Genomic DNA, 22,215 nt, shown 5'->3' with positions numbered 1-22,215 from the left:
TTTTAAGAATCTGCAGTTATTTTAAAATGATTTATTTATTAAAGCTGCCGCTGATGGCAGTGATGTTAGGTAGATGCCAACATCAAATTTATGGTACAAATTTGCAAAAAAATAAGGTACCGTAAAACGGGGTGAGTAGGAGCAAAACTGACATTCAAACCTCGATAACATTTTATTTTTACATATGCAAACTGAATGGTGTATATAATAAGTGTTCCGAACGTTTGTATTTAAGTTTTTATTTAATTTTGGGTAGTTCCATTTCATAACTTTGACGATAAACAGGAAAACCACCTCACCCCGTAGTCCCTCGTAATTGGGGTGAGATGGGCTTTCATACAAAGGTAATTTTGGAAGATTGTTGGATCGTTTTTTTTTTATTATGAGTATTACTATAGCTCCATTTTAAATTGGAATACATTATTTTTGTAGCAGTAGCCCTAAAGACCCACTTCACCCCCCTTTCAAACCTTCTCTCCCCATTCATAACCCAACTCTCCCCGCGAAACCTACTCACCCATTTTACGGTACTCAATGGAAGGTCGAGAAAAAAAATAGTATGGTAAAATTATGGTACGTGTATGGACACCCCTCAAATTTACGATATGCGAATACGAATACGATACGGGGGCTTGAAAAATGGTACATGTATCATAACGTACTTATTGTATTGATCCGCGGGATTGCCTCTTACTTTTTTTTTCTTTTTCGTTCTAAAACTACCAATAATCAACGGCACTACTCATTCAGCCAATAAAACTGTTATAGAGAAATTAAATATTAAATAACAATTTAATGAGTAAAATAATCAATTTTTATCTTACATTTTACTTTATTTAGTTAGACGAATAATGCCAAATAACTTTAAAAACCGCGTTTTAACTTTAAACTTTTAGCGTTAGGTCACTTGTTTCGGCAAGACGCATGTAATATCTCTAGTGTTGCAGGCGTCCCATAGGCTACGCTGACTGCTTACCATCAGGCGGGCCGTATGCTTGTTTGCCAACGACGTGGTATAACCATTTTTATGTCGTAATAACTGTGACTGTCTTTTTACTATGAATGGGCGACTTTTTGCGATAACTCAAAAACGGCTAAACTGATCATGTTCGCTAGAGTTTTCATTTAATGGCTTTCTTAAGCTCTATTTTTCATATTTTTTGGACCCATGATTCATAAGTTAAGAGGGGGATGCACGCTTTTTTTCTTTCGGAGCGATAATTTCGGAAAATATTCACTTTATCAAAAAAAGTTGTTGAAGTTCCCTATTCGTTTTGAAAGACCTATCCAACGATACCCCACACTGTAGGGTTGAAGCGAAAAAAAATTACACCCCCACTTTACGGGGGAAGGGAAGGCACCCTAAAAAAAAATTTCTAGATTTTATTGTACGACTGTCGGATTTATTGATTTATAATATCCATGCTAAATTAAAGCTTTCTAGAGCACTAACGCACTAATCAAGCACGAAGCAAAGCCTCGGACAGACAGACGGACATGGCGAAAGTATAAGGGTTCCTAGTTGACTACGGAACTCTAAAAAGGGCATTTCAATTAGACGATTTCAGTTTTCAGCGCAAAAGTAAAGCCGTTCGTCAGCTTTCCAAAGCTATTCCAGTGTCGATTAAAACGACTATTTCACAGTGCAGTCAGCAAGGATCGACTAACTGCCGGGAAAACGATCCACAACTTTTTTATCGTGCCGGTGCCGATAGATGGATGGATGGACAATCGATCAGGTTTGTTTTTGGGATCAAATGTCTATATAGGACCATGGGCATTAAAGCAATACAAAAGTCAGAAATGATAGTCAAAGTCCGACAGTCTTACTTCACTCGCGAAACGCTCCTAACAAAACGCTAAGTGGACGTGACGTCAAGGTCACAGAGCCCATCTTGAATGTATGGAAAATAATTAAAACTGCGATTTTGTCGGTGAAATATTGCATTTATGCATATAGTAGCCATACAATCTGTTTTGGATAAAATGCAAGGAATCGAATGGTATCTTTACTTTATTCCTTTTTGTAAGTTAAAAAAAAAACTTTAAATTTTGAAACTTTCAGATCCTGTATTTTTTTATCATTTCCATATATTATTTTAATATCCACATTATTGTGATAAATTGCGCATTTTTATCTATTTTACTAGATTTTGTTATAAAATTCTACATGTGTCATCATCCCTATTGGCTCTTTAAGGTCAAAAAAATTACGATAAACGGGCAATAGATAAAATTAGCCGTACGAGACGAGACTAGACTAGAGGCCATAGGAATCTGTAATATAGTTTGACTCTAAATCATTATATCAACTCCGTATTTCTTGAGAAATTCTTGTATCGCGCAGTTTGATCTCATAAAAGAGCTTTGCGTTCCATTCCAGCAAATTTTAATTTCTAGAAAACAATGGAAAACTCGAACAATGCTCTGGAAACAAGAAGCCGCTCGAACTGTAAATGGATTTTCCACGTTTTGTGCAGACAGTTGCGTTTTATTCTTAAATACCTTTAATAACATTGTTTACAGTACATATTACATATGGTGCTACTTTACCGCACTAGTGCGATAATTAGCACATTACGTGACTATGTCGATAATTTTAAAGGGCCATAACATAAGTACTGTAAAACGTTGTAGGATACATGTGCGAATAGGTAATTCGCAATTTAATTTATCGCCACTCGTTTCGACTCCTATTTTTCGCACTTGTTTTGTAATGTACTATTATGTGTTCTCGAGAATTGTGCAGTACGTACGCGGCATAGACATAGTATATTCAAGTAGTTATAGACGCGCCACCGAGCTACCGGGGGTATGAGAAAAAATTTTCATATAAAATTGGAGCAGCATAGGATTTTTTCGCTTTCACTCTTATAAATTTCGGTATTTCGACATCGCCTCCTACCTATGATGCCATTGCCACCCGGTCGGTGATAAGGTCAAAGCATGGCACTATTTTATCTTTCCTCTTATAGGAATCGCAATAAGACTATCTTTCTCTATCAAAGAGTGTCAGGCCTTTGGTACGCGGTGATATTTACTTACTTATTGACCGTGGCACAGATTATACCGTGGCGCAAGCTACAATCTACAATATATGTAATGTAGATCCGAATTCATATCCATCCATCCTCCATCCTTCCTTCCTCCTCCTCCATCTGGGGGCACGGCCGTGCCCCCGCCAAGACGAGACAAAGGGCAAAAGGCAGTGCATATCTTTTCTCGGCACGTTTCGCCGTATTTTCGAACTCTCGAAGCTTCGTCTTAGACAATGCTAGAGAGCTGTAATTTTTTGTATACCATGTACTCAGTAGACTTATCAAAAACACCAAGTTTTATTAAGCTACCTATTATACTTAAAACTTTATAGTACCTTAATTTTCACTGTCCGAAACACATGAAATTCGCGTCATAGAAAATACAGTCTGTATATATGTTCCTGAAGTCTTAGAAGGCTGAAATTTGGCATGTAGGGATGGGTCTGTATGCAGACACATATGGTGACCAGAAATCTGTAACTTTCGCCCTGCAACCCCTTAAAATGGGGGTACCTAAAAATACCTCTAATCCTGAAAACATTGGTTCCTGAAGTCCTAGAATCGTGAAATTGTGTGTGGTAGCAGTGATCGGAATGCTAATACAAAAACAACAGTAAAAAAAACAAAAAGTTTTCGAAGTACCGATTTGAACCAGGTTCACGTACACCAGCCAGCGCCCTCTATATTGGCACTGTTTCTTGTCGTAAACTTTTCAAAACCTTACTTCAAACCAATCAAACACAAGCGCTGGTGGCCTAGCGGTAAGAGCGTGCGACTTTCAATCCGGAGGTCGCGGGTTCAAACCCCGGCCCGTCTTAATGTTAACAGAAGGCTGGTTGAAAAAAGTGATCGTATCTACATACATGTAGAAGCTTATATAGCTAAGTGCAGTGCCACACTATGACACTACGGATTGGTTATGAACTATTACATATAATGACATAGCTAAACTAAGCTCATAGAGTAATTCTGCAAGTACACAAGAGTTTCGGTAGATGTCACCTTAATTAGTTTAATTATTATATTATAGAATTGAGAGACTTAATCTATCTAGATTAGGTAAGTATTAGGTGTTTGCTTTGGTATTTGTATGGACCATAGAGTAACTTATACTAGAGCGGTACTGTCATAGTAAATTTTGTAAGCCCAGTAAATTCACTGCCATCTGTATCCGATAATATGTATTTAAATATGGATAAATGATTTTTTTTATTTGCATTAATTATTTTTATGATTTTGACCCATGTTCTTTCACTGATATGCGTTAAAATTGTTAAATAACAAACGAAACCGTCAACGCCATCTATACGACAGTAGACCAAAGCTAGTAGCGCCCTCTGAACGAGAATAAAATTTTCTTGATTTTCGAGGCACGTTTTTTCCTTAGACTGTATTCATCTATTACGGAGTTATATCTATCTTTGGTATGGACTAATACCTACTTATTGTACCTTATTAAGATAGGTTTTAACAGTCGCTTTTTCGTAAAGGAAAACATCGCGAGGAAACGGGACTAATCCTAATAATGGCAGTCGCATCGTAAAAAATTGTACCTTGATATTAGTTGCCAAGCGGACCCCAGGCTCCTCCCAGAGCCGTGGCGTGGCTAAAAATGCCGGGATAACGCGAGGAAGATGATGAACTTTAAGCACAAGGGAGGTTTTGTGAGCTGTACAACCTCGCAAACAAAGCCTAAATAAGTGTAGCCTATTAGAAAAAAAAACAAAACTGTATTGATACAAAAATTATTTTACTGAACTTGATTAGCAGTTAAATTGTCTGAATGCGAAGGCTTATGGCGAGCACTTCGCAAGTAGGTGTTTGTGAAAGTCGCAAGAACCATGCATGCATACACTTGTAGGTACTAAAGTTTTGTTTTTGAACACTACAGAAGCGCGTCTCTCTGTGGTCACTTCTGACCTTAATATCTTCGCGGAGCTCGACCTTCGGCCAAACGGTTCGCCATGAAGATACTTGGAGACGTTGCGGGTAGCGTGTACCTATCATACGCTCCGGGCATACGGCCTTCAGTAGCCAAAATGGCAAAAACGGAATCCTTACAGTTTTGTTTAGTCCGTCTGTCCGTCCGGTCTTCCGTCTGTCTGTCCATATGTGACAGCCATTTTGGAACATTATGTGTATTTTGTGAGCAGGCTATGATCAGTTGTTTTATAAACTACATTAGATACTCGACTGACGACGTTCATGTGAGTGGTATTCTCACGTAACAAAATATTGTTAATTAAATTAAATTTTCCGTATTGTGCTGCACAATTTATTTGTGCAGTATTCAGCGAAAGGTGAATATATGTAGTCATTTCATAATAGGAAGTTTTCAGGCACATACGACTTTTTGTTTTCGGATGTCACAGTACCATCAAACAGTTCCCAACGATTTAGAAACTCGCATGCGTGTAGAGTTCTCGAAACACCAGAGTAACGCGACCGTAAGATCCGTAACAAATGTAACAATGTATGCATAACGAAACGGCCAAGCCGTACTGTACGTTTGACCAAGATGTTGGCTTTATACAGTTAGAGCTAATAAAGTTAGGACTTACAGAGTAAAAGTCTTGGTACCTACTACGGGATCTGATAGCTTTTGAGTGTAAAAGCTTTATGCGCCTAGTCTTGGCAACACTTTACATGAAATGTTTTTGGTGGGATAAGTCATAAGTCATGTCATTTATTCATAAAGCTGATTTACACGTTATAAAAATGGAACATATTTACATATGCCGTTAAGAAATACACAAAATCAATTTGAAATAAACATAACATCACATAAATCACATTATTCGTAATAATATAGAACTAAAAGAATTAGCTAGTTAACATCACTTTATATATATATTACGCGGTTGTTATGGCTATCAGATCTTCTGATATGGTTCGATTTTTATAAATTATATGTCATTGGATTCGTCTCATGCTACAGATTTGCAATAAGCTCTTAGTTTTTTGATTTTTATCCGATAAAGTACTAAGAAATTAATTTGAAAAAATGTACCACGTGACCTTTGTTCCTACTTGAGATTGAATTGAACTCAAACCTGTATCGAATGTATGTAAGGTATCCAATCCATTCAAATATTTGTTTTGAGACGGTAACATGCATACACCACACTAAAAATTATATTAAAACAAAAATAAAATTATATCATTGTGTTTGACAAACATGTCATGTGTCATCCACATCGTACTCATCAAGATGACACATGTATGGATGGTATAGAAAGGATGCCAATCTCTTATGGCAGAATTGTTCCAAAAGTGAACGCTTTCAGCTTTAAATAATAGTTCCTAATCTCTTCGGTGGCGCTAGTTAGGCTCTGGGACATGAGTATAACATGAACCATATAAGGCAATAAATAACCCGACCAAATTACGTAGGTTGTTTTTGGTAGTATTTCGGTGTATGGTGGCGCCGCCTAATTATTGTCTTTTGATGGGGACTTTTCATACATAGAGATTTGGCTTCTTTATATAGTCTCCATGGACACATGTTTATTTTATTGTTGCTTTGGCACATAGAAGGTAGGATCCTATAGAAGTGGCCTACTGCGTGCGCCCGTGAGAGACAGGATTTGTAGCCCACCATAAACCATACAAAACGGTGGGGAAAAGCATCTTTATTTACTTCAAAAAGCACGACGCATAGTAAACACGTTACGTTTGTAATAATTATTAAAGATATAATTAAGTACAACAACTTAGCTATGACTTAGCTGGAATCATAGAGAGAGAGAGTTGTCTAGTCTTGCCACAGATACTCAAAACCACAGATAGCATATTCGACAGTTTGTACGGGTCAAATCTTGCAGGATAAAATTTAACTTACTTCCCGGTTTCCAATAAAGCTGAAAATTTGCATACATAATATAAGTAAGTTGGGTGACAATGCAGTATTATGGTACCATCGAGCTGATCTGATGATGGAGACAGGAGGTGGCCATAGGAACTCTGTGATAAAACAACGTAACCTAATTGTGTTTGGAGTTTTTAGAATTGTCTCGATGAGTATTAGTTGCCTGTGGAAAAAAAAGTACAGTCAGCGATAAAAGCCTCTACCAAAAATGAAATTTTTGCCAAAATCTTATTTCACTATAACTAGTCTTAATCAGAATTAACAAGCAGTGCCATTTGAAATCATTTTCTGTTCGAAACAAATGAAAATGTTGGAATTCTTGAATAAAACCTTTGTTATTGAAAACAATAGCTCCTGGGTGCAATGTAGAATGAAGATAAAAGCATTGAATTGAAACGTGCCGACACGTATAACTTTGATTAAAGGGACTGAAACTTACTGAGTTAATTTGAATTGGATTTCTTCTTTTAACTTTTGCTACAGAGGTTCGTTAGTTATTTGTCCAGAAGAATTGATTAAATTAACGGATGGCTTTTCGTATTATAAAATATGACTTCAGTTTGAAATGCGCGGGATGTCGGTTTAAAAACTAATCCGTTTTTCCATCCCACTTCCATAAACCTGGCGACACTAGTTTTTATATGAAATAACGGCATCTGAAAATTCCATTTATATTCTTCTAACCGTGCGCTATCTGACACTACATAAACTACATTCCTTATAGTATAGGAACGCCGATTGGAAATATTGGAATTGGATTAATCCAACTTACCTACTAAAACCCTTTATATTTGTATTCTCGTAGCTTGCCGCTATGACAAGTCATCCTGGAGCGAGTGCAGCCCCAACGGCGAGATGTCCCGGACCGACATGCTAAAGGCCAACAGTGATCCGACCTGCGAGAAGAACAGGCGTGTGACTAAGAAGTGCAATAAGAATAAACAGGTCAAGACCTCTAAAGATAAGGGTAAGTGTCACATAATAGCAACAGATTCGCGTAACTAAGAGCTGCATACTCTAAAGATAAGGGTAAGTGTCACATAATAGCAACAGATCCGCGTAACTAAGAGCTGCATACTCTAAAGATAAGGGTAAGTGTCACACAATAGCAACAGTACGAATAATTTGGGCAAAATCTCCAAACATGGTAGACTAATGGTAATGTATTCATAAAGGTTTGCCAATTCTAACAAACCGTTGAGACTATTAGATTTTTTTTTGTTTATATTTGAATTTGTGTTATTTCAATTGGTATAGAGATAGTTTGAATCCCGGGGAAGGACATAATGTAGTTTTTATCCAGAAGTCTTCCTTCTTCAGAAGGGGGAAAAGGGGATGGAGGGTGGAAATTTGTATGGCGAATCGATAAAAAGCAGATTGAATACAAAATAAGATACCCAAATTACTTACTCCACGCAGACGAAGTAGCGGGCATAATATAGTAAACTATAAACCGAAATAAATGATATATACTTACTCAGAAAAAATTACCAAGGCGTCCAGTGCCCGGGGTTGGAATCGAACCAGCGTCCTCTGCTATCGCAGCAGGTGCCTGAGCCCCTCGGCTAGCCGGGCCACGGCGGCACAGCTCAAATGTTTCCAAGATGATTCCAAATATATATGCAGCGCCATTTCTCTCGCTAGCCCGAAATCACCTGATTCGAACCGTACTGTTCTTCCTTAGGGATGGCCAAGGGGCACCTCAGGGAGCCCTCAGTAAAATTGCATATAAGTACTTACTTATTATAAGGTAAGATAATAATCTTACCTACATTTCGATATAGAATATAGGTGATTGGCAACTCTTCTAAAATCTTTTACGTTAGTGACCTTGTTTCTCCAATTACTATATCGTCTTCTTTTTCCCCACAGGTCGCCGAAATCGCCAGTAAGCGTCAGCAGAGGCGTAATCTATTAGACTAATGTTTTCATTAATAAAGATGTTCGTTCGTTGGTTCTAATTTATGTAATAGTGCCAAAATAGATTGATACAGTTGATCAGCTATTTCTTACGATTTTCATTGGTATTAAACGAATTAGCTGCCATATAACAGTACAATCTGTATCTTAATAATATTTGAAGTGTAATATGGATATTCTAGTACCTATTCATTTTATTATCACTGATAAGTCTTTGATATTAAAATAAATAAATAAATAAGTACTTAATTTGTGTATTCTTTGTAATCATCCTTAGAAACCTTCCACAAACGTAATCAATACCAAATAGGTAAAAAACATTACACTCTCTTTTTTGGGCAGTCGTGTAACAAATTGGAACAATTTATTCTATAGTAGACGAGAAGTAAATTAAAAAATTAAGGTAAAAAGGTTTTAAGTTAAACGGTTTTATTTTAATCAGAAAGTGTACCAAAATTAGAAAACTAAGGATTTGTTTCATGCACAATAATAGTATATTGTACAAGTATGCTAAGTTGGTCATTATACACGAGGCGATATTGTGCCCGCGAGCTGTCAGCGAGCGCGTAATAAGAAAGCCGATGTGTATAATGACCAATGCACACGCGTTTCATACGACTTTTTCAACACACTTGCGAGGAAAAAAGAACTTTAATATTAATCAAATTTTAATTGTTAAAACAGATAGTACGCAGTCTTGCAACTGTCATACTGCCGCCGCCCCTCGCTCCGGCCGCGGGCGGGCCGGCCGGGCCGCGGTAGGCGGTCAGGGGGCGCCGGTGCCCGCCAGTCCGACCAATCAAAGACCGTTTCCATGCATATTATTAGCAATTAGTTACCTTCTTAACTCAGTCGGATAATATAATGAATAAGCACGAGTGTTATAATATACTGAAAAAGCACGCGTGTTTAATATCTAGGATTATGAGCCAAAAATCGGTGAGATAAAAACGTCGTTTTGAGCAAGTGTGTTGAAAAATATAGTTAAATTAGTCACGATTTTAAGACCAAAGGTTGAAAATATCATAAAAACTCATTCTCGCGGGGACTTGATACGCATACCAAATGTCATCAAAATTGGTTAAGTAGAAGTGGCTGAAAAATCGATTGCCAGATTTGAAGCACTATAAATAAGTACTATAATATATATTATATGTTTAGGTATATACGGGGTCAAGTTAAATAAAACCGTTTAATAATATAATAAATAAAAATTAAACGCATGTTCATAATTGCACTTATATAATAAATAAATAATTTTCAATTTCAAATAAAACCTGACGTAAATTCGAGCCTCATTCGATTTATCGAATAAATATTTTGCACCTATATTTAACACGTCTCCCAACGGCATCGGATGCGACTCGAACCGTGTCAAGCAATAAATTAAAATAAATAAATAATTTAACCTTACGTATCTAAAATAAATTATGTATTGCTACAAAAACTGTTATAAAATTATAAAATGATGGACGCTTCTACTATCCGCGAACTATGTCGTTTTAAATATCACAGGTGCTGGTTTGGTGCCGTGTTGGTGTCACTTGAAGAGCTGTTTGGCGTAGTGCCATATTCTGAAGAAGTACTCGTCGCGGCGGAGCAGAGAGCCGCGTGCGTAGGAGCGGATGTCGGCGTCCATGTTGTGTTCGCGCATCCATGAGGTCGTGGTCTGGGTGCTGAATGACGTGGGCTCGGTTGCTTCTGTGTGCTCGCCTAGCTCCTCGTCTCCGTGTGATTCTCCTGTAAATACAATATCGATCGAATAATGAGATTGCGAGGTTTAGTTACACGAGCCAAAGGTTAATTGAGAAGACAATCCGTTAGACTCGTTAGAGTGATGCACCGTAGGTTTCTCGGTGGTAAGATAGTTCTAAGTTTCTAACAGGTAGCTTCGCCACGCTCAGCGATTCACTTAGCATAACTCAGATGTAGCTTTGATTATACGTAGGTATATAGGTATATCGTGGCAAAGTTTGTGAATAATAAAGTAATAGGTAGCTGAACTAACCTTCTCCAGGTAGGACCTTGAATGGCTCGTCAGATTCGAGTGGCTCACTGAGCCCTATCTCGTTTCTCGCGTATATCCTGATCATATACGTATGGTCCTCGCTCAAGTCCCTGATGTTGAACTTAAGCGTATTCGCGTCGACTTTGCCGACCTCCATCCACATAGTCTTGGTAACGTCACGGATGGCGATGTTGTAACCCTGCAGGGGTGCACCTCCGTCCCATTCGGGCGTGCCCCATGACGTCATCACGATGTTGCTGCCGACCGTTCTGATCTCTAGCGGCGCTGTCGGCGGCGATGGCACAGCTGTGTAGGTAACATTTTATGTTAAGAGTAGGTATGGTAATACATTACTATTAAAAGAGCACAACTTCCTAACTTCCTGCATTTTGCACACGACTTCCAAAACAACTTTGTCAGTAGAAAAAGGCGCGAAGTTTCATTTTTTAACCGACTTCAAGATTTCAAAAGGAGGAGGTTCTCAATTCGGTTGTATGTTTTTTTTAATGTTTGTTACTCCATAACTCCGTCATTTCTTAACCGATTTTGAAAATTCTTTTTTTGATTGTAAGTATATACATATAGATTGGTCCCGTTTTTGACAAAACGCAGTTCTGATGATAGGATCCATGAGGAATCGAGGGAACTCCTCAAATGTTAAAGGCATACATATAGTGATTTTAGTATTTTCATTAACAGATCCAGCATTTCCATTTAAAAAAGTGACATTTGATGAAGTGGAGCTACTGGTAATGATCAGAAATATCAGATTGGAACTCTTTAATGACGCATAGTTCACGTTTGGCGATTTGTCTTCTTTTTTATGTTTGTTAAGCAAGTTATGTTTTCAAGACACATTTTTGTCAAGCTCGAGTTCCGATGATGGGATCCATAAGGAACCGAGGGAACTCCTCAAATGTGAAAGGCATACATATAGTGATTTTTGTATTTTCATAAACAAATCCAGCATTTACATATAAAAAGTGACATTTAATGAAGTGGAACTGCTGATGATGATCAGAGTGGAACTCTTCAACGACATATAGTTCACGTTTAGCGATTTATTCTCTTCGTTATGGACCCAGACTGAAACTTGGACCTGAACTTTTTTTTTAACTGCGATCCTTACAGAACCGAACTGCTATCAGAAAACTGGGTTAAGTTAGGTTAGAACTGTGACCCTTCAAAAACGAAATGCTACTAGAAAAGTGGGTGGTTTTACCTCCTTTTAGTTAGGCAAAAGATGCTGTCTTTTTCATTTCATTGTCTGGAGTGCACCATCAACAATAAGTAACCTTTCAACGGCTTCCCCCATTGAAGTCGTTTTTTTTTCTTAAAAATTATTTATGGGACGATTCAGTACCCTTCGCGCCTATATTTTTCAAGTAAAACTTTTTTTTCTGACGGATGTAATGCTATGTAGTGACACACGCACAATAGGACACACGTCAAAGTGCCAACATAGCGATAAACGTCATCTCACGAGATCTGTTTTTCTGGACCTACATCTACAGTGGCGCCAACTGGTGAGCACAAAACGGTAGCCCACATTGTTGGTATTTATTAGTGACTTGGTTGTTTGATTATTTGATTAATATTAGACAGACTACTTATAGTAACTTAACTTAAAGTCAAACATGAACTATAATTAGTTAGATACGAATTATTTTAGATAGTTTGTCAAAGATAGTTTTTCAAACATAGACAGAGAGAATCATACTATCTTTATCTTACACTAGTACTAACTAGCACCCAAAAGGAAAGGATGAGTTTGACCAGCTATACAATGGCAGCGATAATCGATGATAATTCAGAAAAGAGGTTGCATAACTTTTTGTTGGTAGCTTGGAACCAAACGCAATAACTGTCACGTTTGTAATTGCGGGAAAAGGAGAAAAGTCATTTTTAATTTGACGTGATTATTGTTACATTCTATAAAATGACAAATAAAGTGGAATAAATATCGGCTTTAAATTAATAAGTAAAAATATGGGGATTAAATTGTACTAATACGAAAAAGTTGTGTGATGTTTGAGTGCTGCATTAGATAATTTGCGTATTGTGCGAGCGATCGGCAGATTGCGAATGGTCTGAGAACTTAAGAGGTAAGATAAATATGATTAAATTGATATTCCTATAGTTAATAATACTGAATTCGTGCTATAAACTATGATTTGGTGACATAACCGACCCAGCCGGAGGTTGTTTTGTTATTATCCATAAAGGATGACTCACGTTAGACCGGGCCGTGTCCGGGCCGCGTATTTACAAAGGCTATACTGATATGGTTCAGATGCGAACTGGACTAGATTAGCTTTGGACAAAACTTAAGAAAACCCTAATCTATTATAGTATAGAAATTTACTGAAATCGTATAGACTTTATTAACTAAATTCATACGGATATTGTTACTACAAATGCTAGTCTGTTGCGATCTAAAATTTGAATAATATTTTAGTAACCACTCCGATTGTATTAAGTAAATTACCGTTCATGCAAATTACTTAACAATGCCTAAGATTTTTTTTACTTTTAGAATTATTTCAGTTGATAGGTACGAGTACTCCCTTTAGTACCGTTTGGTAACCAAAATTTCGTAACCAGCTACAGAATGGGAATCAAGATTCCCAGTTTAAACCCGGATACGTATTGGGCCAGCGTGTTACCGTTTGGTAACTAAATTTGGTAAGTAGCTACAACACAGGAATCTAAAATTCCTTGTATGTAGCCAGTTACGAATTGGGCCAGAGTGGTACCGTTTGGTAAATAAGTTTTGTAACTGGCTACAAAATGGGAATCCAAAATTACATTAAATCAATAGGTAGGTAGCTTAGGTTCGTTAGGTAGCTTCAAATGTCCGAAGGGCAAACCGCCTAGAAAAAGGAGCTCCGCGAAGCGGGGCTCCGTTTTTTTAAAGAAACAGTCCGACGAACTCCAGCTATCTATTTCTGGGCTGTTTGCCCATCGGGCATTTGAAGCTACCTAACGAACCTAACCTACCTACTGATTTAGTGTAATTTTGGATTCCCATTTTGTAGACAGTTACAAAACATTTGTCAACCGTGGCTAGGAATCGGTAATTCAAAAGCCCCATTTTGTAACCAGTTACAACCCGGGATTTATTTTTCCCGTTTCGAAGCCTGTTACCAATTTTTAGTTACCAAACGGTACTAAAGGGTACTCGTACTTCTTATTAGGTTTTGTGAGAGTAAAATGTTTGAATATTATCGCGACAAAAGCTAATCCATTTGAGTAAATAAGTATTATTAAAATTTAGATATCATATTCAAACGATACTGACGTTACTAAACTCGACTAGGTTTTGTCGTGAATAATATTTGAAAATATATAAGCAAAATGCTAATCCATTTGAGTGACTACTTTTTACCGAAACGGTATAGATATTGTTAACTAATATGCATAAACAAAAGCTCCCCTATTATAATCTGAGTCGTGACTGAAAGAGTTTAGCTTTTGTAAATACGCGTCCGGGCCGGAGCTTCCGGCGCTTCGTTTTCTATGGAAAGCACCACGTGATCACCTGTCATGTCATAGAAAAGTAAGCGCCGGAAGCTCCGGCCCGGACACGGCCCGGTCTAACGTGAGTCATCCTATTAAGCCGGTAACATTGAATTAATGAAAGTTTGTTCATAGAAAAACATTTTGATTTGAAAATTACTATTTGATAATATGAAGCTGCTAACTGTTTCTTTTTATCAGATTTATATCAAATAGGTATTTTTTCATAAACCAATTCCAATTCCAACGTACACTCAGACCAAACTGATAAATGATGTCATTTAGTTATCATGCATATCGCTTATACTTGTCCGTACATGAATTAGCGCGAGCGAGACGCACGATAACTAAATGACATAATTTAGATATCATTTTGATCTCAGTGTACTTTGGAATTGGATAAGTAAACTATCAAGAATCTAAAGCTACTGCGGTGTGGATGGATCATTTAAAAAATATTTTTATTAAATAAAAATACTACTGCCAAGTCTGTCAAACATATTAGGACTGAAAGACTAGGATAACAAGCATTATTTTAATTAATTCCAGCTCCTAAGTCAACTATGTAGTGCTTAAAGGATTTGCCACACTGGATGCGTTCTGCGGTCAGCGGTCAGGTCAAACCTGCATTATGTATGAACAACATTGACAGCAACCTTTGAAGTTGAAGTTTGACCTGACCGCTGCCCGCAGAACGCATCCAGTGTGGCAAATCCTTAATTGTGGAGTACATAGACTGCTCAAATCATAGTATGGATAATGGATACATATGTATTTATAAACTAGATTGATAATGATACTTACTTGCATGCTTCTCCAAGTGCACCATCTGTGACTCAGTAGGCGGACCCACTCCGATTGCATTCTCAGCCGATATCCTGAACACAATCTCCTTGTCCTTGATGTTCTCTATGCAGTGCTCGTACACCGAGCCACCAACGGTTATAACCTTTCTCCATGAGCTACCTTTCACAGTCTTGTATTCTATTATGTAATCTGAAATGAAAATTATCATCAAACTCTATTTATTTTAATGTTTGGGTGAATGAATCCTATTAGTATAAGCATATTATTGGATATTTTCTCTGTTGGCTATATCAAGCCAGTGACTGTGCATTACCTATATGACAAGTATTGCTGTGAGTTTTATAAGTTCAAAATATTATGGATACACAGATGGACTATGAGTACGGTAAACTACCAAATGTTTGGCACTGCAATTTAACCAGTTAGTGTCATTTATTTTTAGGAAAGTATCTAATGCGGGTGCTGCCCACTCGTTGAAGGGACCCACCATTGGTGAGTTGCAGTAGGGTAGTTTACCCAAATAGACATCTCACTTGGGGTCATCCATTAATTACATCACACAAATTTAAAGATTTTTTGACCTCTCTGCCCCTCCTTACACCTGGTTTACATTTGGCTAACCCCTCCCCCTTGGGGGGGTGGAGGGGTAGGTACGCTCAGGTATGCGACGCTGGGCTATTGGCCTACACCTCAAGTCCATCATACACGTCCCCGTCGTCCCTGTATCTGCCGCCGCGGATCAGGGACGAGCTCACCCAGGGTTACATTTGTGGGTGGGCCGTCTCCCCCGGGCAATGCTAGTGGTCGTAACGGGCGTCGCTACATTTACCAACATACCCCGGACCACTAGTAGCCAAGTATGAGGGCCCCGCCTGGTGTGGGCCACGCCAAGTGATGTGGCATCCCCACCCGCCAGGTGTTCCTTTCCTAACCCTAGAATTCCCGTCTGTAATCCCATGCTCCAAAACGTCATTTCCTGTCTGTTATTCCCGTCTTATCTTCCCTTCTCCTGGGGTTTGCAGTCCGGAGCCTGAATGTGCGGAATTCCTCCGCACATTTGGGACCCGGAATGCAAACCCTAGGCTTCCTTTCACACCATTACTCCTACTCCACTCCAAGAGGAGACAACCTCTTTAAAAAACCCCAATCTAAGGTCGAACAATCGTGCCGAGAGATGCGTGGCTGAGGGGGAGCTCAGCCGCTAACGATGACCCTCGATACCGGGCAACCTCGAGGTGTATTTTGCCTTGTTCCAGCAAGCGGGGCTCTGCTGGCAACCGACACTTTTTCCCTAGCTTCTCGTGGGATTTGTATGGAGAATAGCAATAAAAAATCTGAAGGTACCCTGGAAGACCTATGCCAGGAACTAATGCCCCTGATGGTAGGCGCGGAAAACTCTGCCCAAACATCGGAGCAAGCCATGGAGGGAGTGGAGAGCGCCGACACGGTTGAAAGGAGCGATACCCATCGCCCAAGCAACCTAACGGAGGCTCCCAACCCTGAGACACGCAAGTCCGTCAAGAAATTGACGGGCTCAGCGAAGGGCCGCTATAAAGCTCTTAGAGGACTAGGAGTTGCGCATGAGGAGGCGCTACAACTGTCCGCAAAGGGTTTCGCGGAGCTTAAAAAAATGGGGTACAAGTTCGGGTCCACACATTCCAGGCCCGAGCCAAAATCGGCCAAACGGCCGCGCTCGGAGGAAAAATCACCACAGGGTAACATGTGCAAGAACCCAAGGGTGACTGTGACTCCCCCAACCCAACCCCAACCATCACAACCCTACAACGAGGTCCTCAGCCAAGTCCGAGTCGGAATCAAGGACTCCAAGCCGATGAGTGTCGCGCAACTGGAGTCCCTCTGCAGTACCATCTTGCAAAAGATTGCGACCCTGGAGATGGACGAGGGACCAAAGTTCAAGGGTTACTCATACAAGCCAGGCTGGTTACTCATCACCTGTAGTGACCAAAGGTCAAAAGCCTGGCTTGAACTAATAACACCATCCCTAAAACCATGGCCGGAAGCCAATCTCGGGATTATCCCTGAAAATGAGCTTCCCAAGCCTAATATAGGGATGGTGTTCATCCCAGAGATAGACGACTCCAAGGTAAAGCAGTCGCTATCTCTGCTCTATGCACAGAACCAGGGGCTGTACACAGAGCACTGGAAGATTCTCCACACCAAAGTCGAGAAGAGTGGTGCTATGGTAACCCTATCTCTGGACGACATGTCGGTGGAGAATCTACAAAAAAAGGGCCTAAAGGCAAACTTAGGTTTCCGGGAGGTCCAGTTTCGGCTAAAGGGCCAACCAAAAACCCAACAGACCGAAACTCAACCTTCCCTAGACCCACCACCGCAGGATGCAAACCCTAACCCACTCAACACCTTATCCCAAAAGCCTGCCCGAAAGGTGCCTTCAGGTCCAAAACGGGCGGCTCCTTCGACACCCAATCCCAAACCAGGATCATCGGGCGCGCAGCGGTTTCTCGCCAACCGGGGAGGCCATAGGGGCAACAACCGCCCAAGGGGTAAAAGGGACAGAGGAGGCTACCAAGGGCGCACCAGTGCCCACCACGGTGGCAAATAAACACGACGCATTCGGGGGTAGGGGGGTGATGTTCCTTCAGGCCAATCTCCACCACGCCATAGCGGCCACAGCGGTCGTTGAAAAGCTTTTTGGCGAAAATGGCCTGGACATCGCTCTCATTCAAGAACCATGGATCAACACCAAGTCCATGGCACCAGGACTGAACAGGGCAGGAAAGGTACTGATCTACGAAAAAGGTGCCAAACCGAGAGCCTGCATCGTATTTAACAAAAATATTAACTTCTTGCCTGTTACAGAACTATGCAGTGAAGACCAAGTAGCTGCCTACGTCGATCTCAAAGGGAGAGGAGCACGCAAGGTAATAGTCTGCTCCGCCTACCTGCCCGGAGAGAAGCAAGATCCCACAGAAGAACTGACTAAAGTGCTAGAGTACGCTCAGGCACAAAAGGCGGAACTTATTGTGGGATGTGACGCCAACGCCCACCACACCATCTGGGGGAGCACTGGAATCAACAAAAGGGGTGAGTTACTATCCCAATTTATCTTTACTAATTGCCTGCACTTGTTGAATAAGGGCAATACGCCCACCTTCGTAACTAGAGCTAGGCAAGAAGTATTAGATATAACCTTCGCTACTGAAAAGGCGGCGAGCTGCCTAGCCGACTGGCGTGTCAGCAGCGAAAATTCTATGTCGGACCATAGACATATTTTGTTCAGGGTAAAAGGCTCTCTAGATAGGGAACCACTTACGCGTAGAAATCCAAAAGAAACGTCTTGGGAAGCCTACAAGGCCGACCTCGAATACCGTCTAAAGGATGTCCCAAAATATGTCAAAACCCCAGATTCTCTCAACTTGGTAGTTAATTTAATATCTGAAGGCATACGTAGGGCCTACGAACAAAGCTGCCCACTGAAAGAGTCAAAAACTACTAACACAACGACGTGGTGGAACAAAAGGCTAGAAAATCTCCGTAGGTCCACACGTCGCATATTCAATCACTCGACCACACCGAATGAGTGGGAAAGGTATGGTAGAGCGCTGACTGAATATAATAAACAAATCAGGAAAGCAAAAAGAAGGTCATGGAGGAAGTTCTGTGAAGAGATTGCCCAAACTCATAAAGGAGCGAGAATTCACAAAATACTCTCCAAGACACCAACCAACTATCTCGGTCTTCTTAAAAGACCAGATGGCACATTTACGAACACAGAAGAGGAAACTCTGGACTTGCTCAGAAGCACCCACTTCCCCGGTTCGTACTCAACCAGTAACACACAACTTTGCGCCCAAAGGAATTCTCGAAACCACAGGGCAAGCAATATCGACTGGAATTTGGCAACTAACATTTTCAGACCAAACAAAATTAGATGGGCATTGGATAAATTTAAACCATTTAAATCGGCAGGAGAAGATGGAGTATTTCCGGCGCTTTTACAGCAAGGACAGGAACTCCTCCTCCCGCATCTGGCCAGAATATTCCGAGCAAGTTTTGCATGGGGAATTATACCAGATGAATGGACTAGGGTCAAGGTACGCTTCATACCAAAAGCAGGGAAAAAGGACTATTCACAACCTAAATCCTTCAGACCTATTAGTCTAACATCGTTCCTACTCAAAACGATGGAAAGAATCATTGATCAACACATTAGAGCGAAATACCTGGTGGATAGACCACTAAGTGTAAACCAACATGCTTACCAAAAGGGGAAATCTACGGAGACTGCCCTACTCGACCTGGTTGACAAGGTGCAGAAAACCCTAGAGGAAAAGCAAACCGCTCTATGTGCGTTCCTTGATGTCGAGGGTGCTTTCGACAATACGCCCACAGAGACCATACTCAATGGTATGAATTCAAAGGGAGTAGACGAAACCACCACCAGATGGGTACATAGCATGCTCTCGAACAGAGTAGCCACTCTGACCCTCAATACCATAGAGCATGAATTTTATACCACAAAAGGATGTCCACAAGGAGGCGTTCTATCCCCACTATTATGGACCCTAGCAGTGGACCAACTTCTTGCAATTATGTCAGGCCATGACTATGACACACAGGGATATGCCGACGACCTGGTAGTCATTGTCAAAGGCCCTTGCCTCCACACGATTTCCAACCTAATGCAAGGAGCTCTAAACACTATATTCAAATGGTGTAGAGAAAATGACTTGTCCATTAATCCGAGCAAGACTGTAATAGTACCATTCACAAGGAAACGAAAGCTGGAAAAGCTTACACAACCAAGACTTAATGGACAAATAATACCGTTCTCAGAAGAGGTCAAGTATCTAGGGGTCACTTTCGACCAAAAGTTAACTTGGAACCCTCACTTGAGAAATATTATACAAAAAGCAAAAATGGCCATGTGGTCATGCTGTCGAATGGCAGGAGCAAGATGGGGCATAAGACCCCAAATTGCTATGTGGTTGTACACAGCGGTAGTGAGGCCCATTATCACCTATGCCTCCGCAGTCTGGTGTAACAAAACCAGCCAAAAGACGGCGATAGATACTCTAAACAGCCTGCAACGCACGGCTTGTTTAACCGCAACAGGCGCCTTCTCCTCGACACCGGGAGCGGCCCTAGACGCACTGCTGGACATTATACCACTCCACCTGCACGTGCAAAAGGAGGCCAAGCAGTGCGTCTACAGAATATGCACGCTAAACAGGCCAAAATGGCGCTCTCAAGCATTAACCAAACTAAAGGCCTGGGTTTTTGCAAATAGAACCCTTAGCATGCCCACTGATGACACGCACACCGAATGTCATTTTACCAAACTGTACACAGTAGAAATCCCTCCTAGAGACAAATGGACCAAAGACCAAATGTACTTCGAAGAGGGAAGCCATATTTGGTACACGGATGGTTCCAAGAAAGGCAATGATGTAGGATGTGGGATCTATGGTGAGAGACCTAAGCTCAGAGCTAGCGTCAGCATGGGCACACAGGCATCAATCTTCCAGGCAGAAGTCTTCGCCATCAACAAATGTGCGGAGCTTAACCTGGATAGAAACCTAAGACACCATCATATCTACATCAACTCAGACAGCCAAGCTGCTCTGCTGGCACTAGATTCCCTCGAGTCAAACTCAAAACTAGTCCAGAACTGTAAAACAAACCTAAATGCACTGGCTGACTCCAACAAAGTCATACTTAGATGGGTACCAGGGCACTCCGACATTAACGGAAACGAAGAAGCGGACGAACTTGCTAGAAAGGGCGCAGACACACCCCTGGTCGGCCCAGAACCGTTCTGTGGAATCACAAAACGGGATGCATACTCTCTGCTCAGCAACATAGAAAAAACGAGAGCAATCGATCGGTGGAAGTTCGTCAAAGGACAAGAACACTCGAAAGCTCTAATCAAAGGGTTCAACGGCAAAACTGCTAAGGAGCTTCTAAGGCTCAAAAGATATAAAACCTGCGCAGTGACTAGAATATTGACTGGACACTGTAAGTTGAACAAACACATGTTCCGAATTGGGAAGAAACAGGATGCGACATGCAGGTTCTGCCAGGAATCAGAGGAGACTGCAATGCACATTCTCTGTTCCTGTGGACCACTAATGTCAAAAAGAAGTATCCACTTAGGGCGGCACATACTGCAACCCTATGAGGTACAGAACATTACGGCCCAAAGAATCTGGAATTTTCTGGACTCAACGGGCATTAGTAACGAACTTTAAAGGGCCGTCACAATAGATCACTGCTTGGTCGACGTGACACTCACAGGCCCACAAAACCCCAACAATAATAAAAAATAACCCCTCCCCCCCTGGGGGGACGTCACATATTTGGCAATTATGTTTTCAATGAAATCAACAATTTGAATTAGTTTTTACATATTTTTTTTTTTTGATAGCAATGTTAGAAATTTATAACACGAAGCCGATTAGAAATAAAAAATACACCCATAAAAATTATTATCATTGCAAAAACTAGTTATTCAACTGTTAACAACGAATAAAAAAATCATAACCTTTTTCGGTTACAGATGTAATTAAAGACAAAGTTTCTGACTTCCCCCTCGCCCTTGTCACAACATGTCACATTATCTTGACCCCCGCCCTCCCTCTAAACGTGTGACGTAATTAATGGATGACCCCTAAGCCAAATGATTTTTTTTCCTATTTATTTATCAAATTCATTACATTATCATTAATTTACCTAATTAACGTTAAGCCTAATTTAATCTTAAAATGATAAATGCTCCTAAGAGAATCATCTTGACAAGAAACAATTAGGAATAGGACAACCAAGGTTTGGAGGCGCATCTATAATCACAGATACATATGGAATAAGAAAATATATACCTAGCTTATTCCATTGCTATATATAGGGCATATTTTTGTATGATGATAAGTGACAGCAAGTAGCAAGCAATAAATTTGTTGGGATGCTGCGATTATGATGGAACTGAAGCAGCGTGGCAGGCGTCAAAGTGCACCATACACTCAGCCCACTCAGGCCGCCCGCGTATGTTTGCATATCTTTCAGGGCCCCCCGCC

At 40.4% G+C, this 22,215-nt stretch overlaps 2 protein-coding genes across 2 annotated transcripts in view; one reads left to right on the top strand and one right to left on the bottom strand.

The window, feature by feature from the left end:
• LOC134753935 (uncharacterized) overlaps positions 1–9,075 on the top strand; it is a 35,413-nt gene extending 26,338 nt beyond the window's left edge. The window contains exons 4-5 of the mRNA XM_063689914.1: positions 7,712–7,873; positions 8,779–9,075. Of these exons, the coding sequence (XP_063545984.1) occupies positions 7,712–7,873; positions 8,779–8,798 (182 nt within the window). The 3' untranslated portion in view covers positions 8,799–9,075. The remainder of the gene's footprint in view (positions 1–7,711; positions 7,874–8,778) is intronic.
• Positions 9,076–10,051: 976 nt separating this feature from the next.
• LOC134754137 (titin) overlaps positions 10,052–22,215 on the bottom strand; it is a 147,416-nt gene continuing 135,252 nt past the window's right edge. The window contains exons 52-54 of the mRNA XM_063690216.1: positions 15,158–15,349; positions 10,835–11,140; positions 10,052–10,566 (exon numbers count right to left, since the gene is read on the bottom strand). Of these exons, the coding sequence (XP_063546286.1) occupies positions 10,367–10,566; positions 10,835–11,140; positions 15,158–15,349 (698 nt within the window). The 3' untranslated portion in view covers positions 10,052–10,366. The remainder of the gene's footprint in view (positions 10,567–10,834; positions 11,141–15,157; positions 15,350–22,215) is intronic.

Source organism: Cydia strobilella, chromosome Z (assembly GCF_947568885.1).
Source record: "Cydia strobilella chromosome Z, ilCydStro3.1, whole genome shotgun sequence".
Lineage (NCBI taxonomy): Eukaryota > Metazoa > Arthropoda > Insecta > Lepidoptera > Tortricidae > Cydia > Cydia strobilella.
The sequence above is the reverse complement of the archived record's forward strand: the minus strand, read 5'-3'. Positions and strand labels throughout refer to the sequence as shown.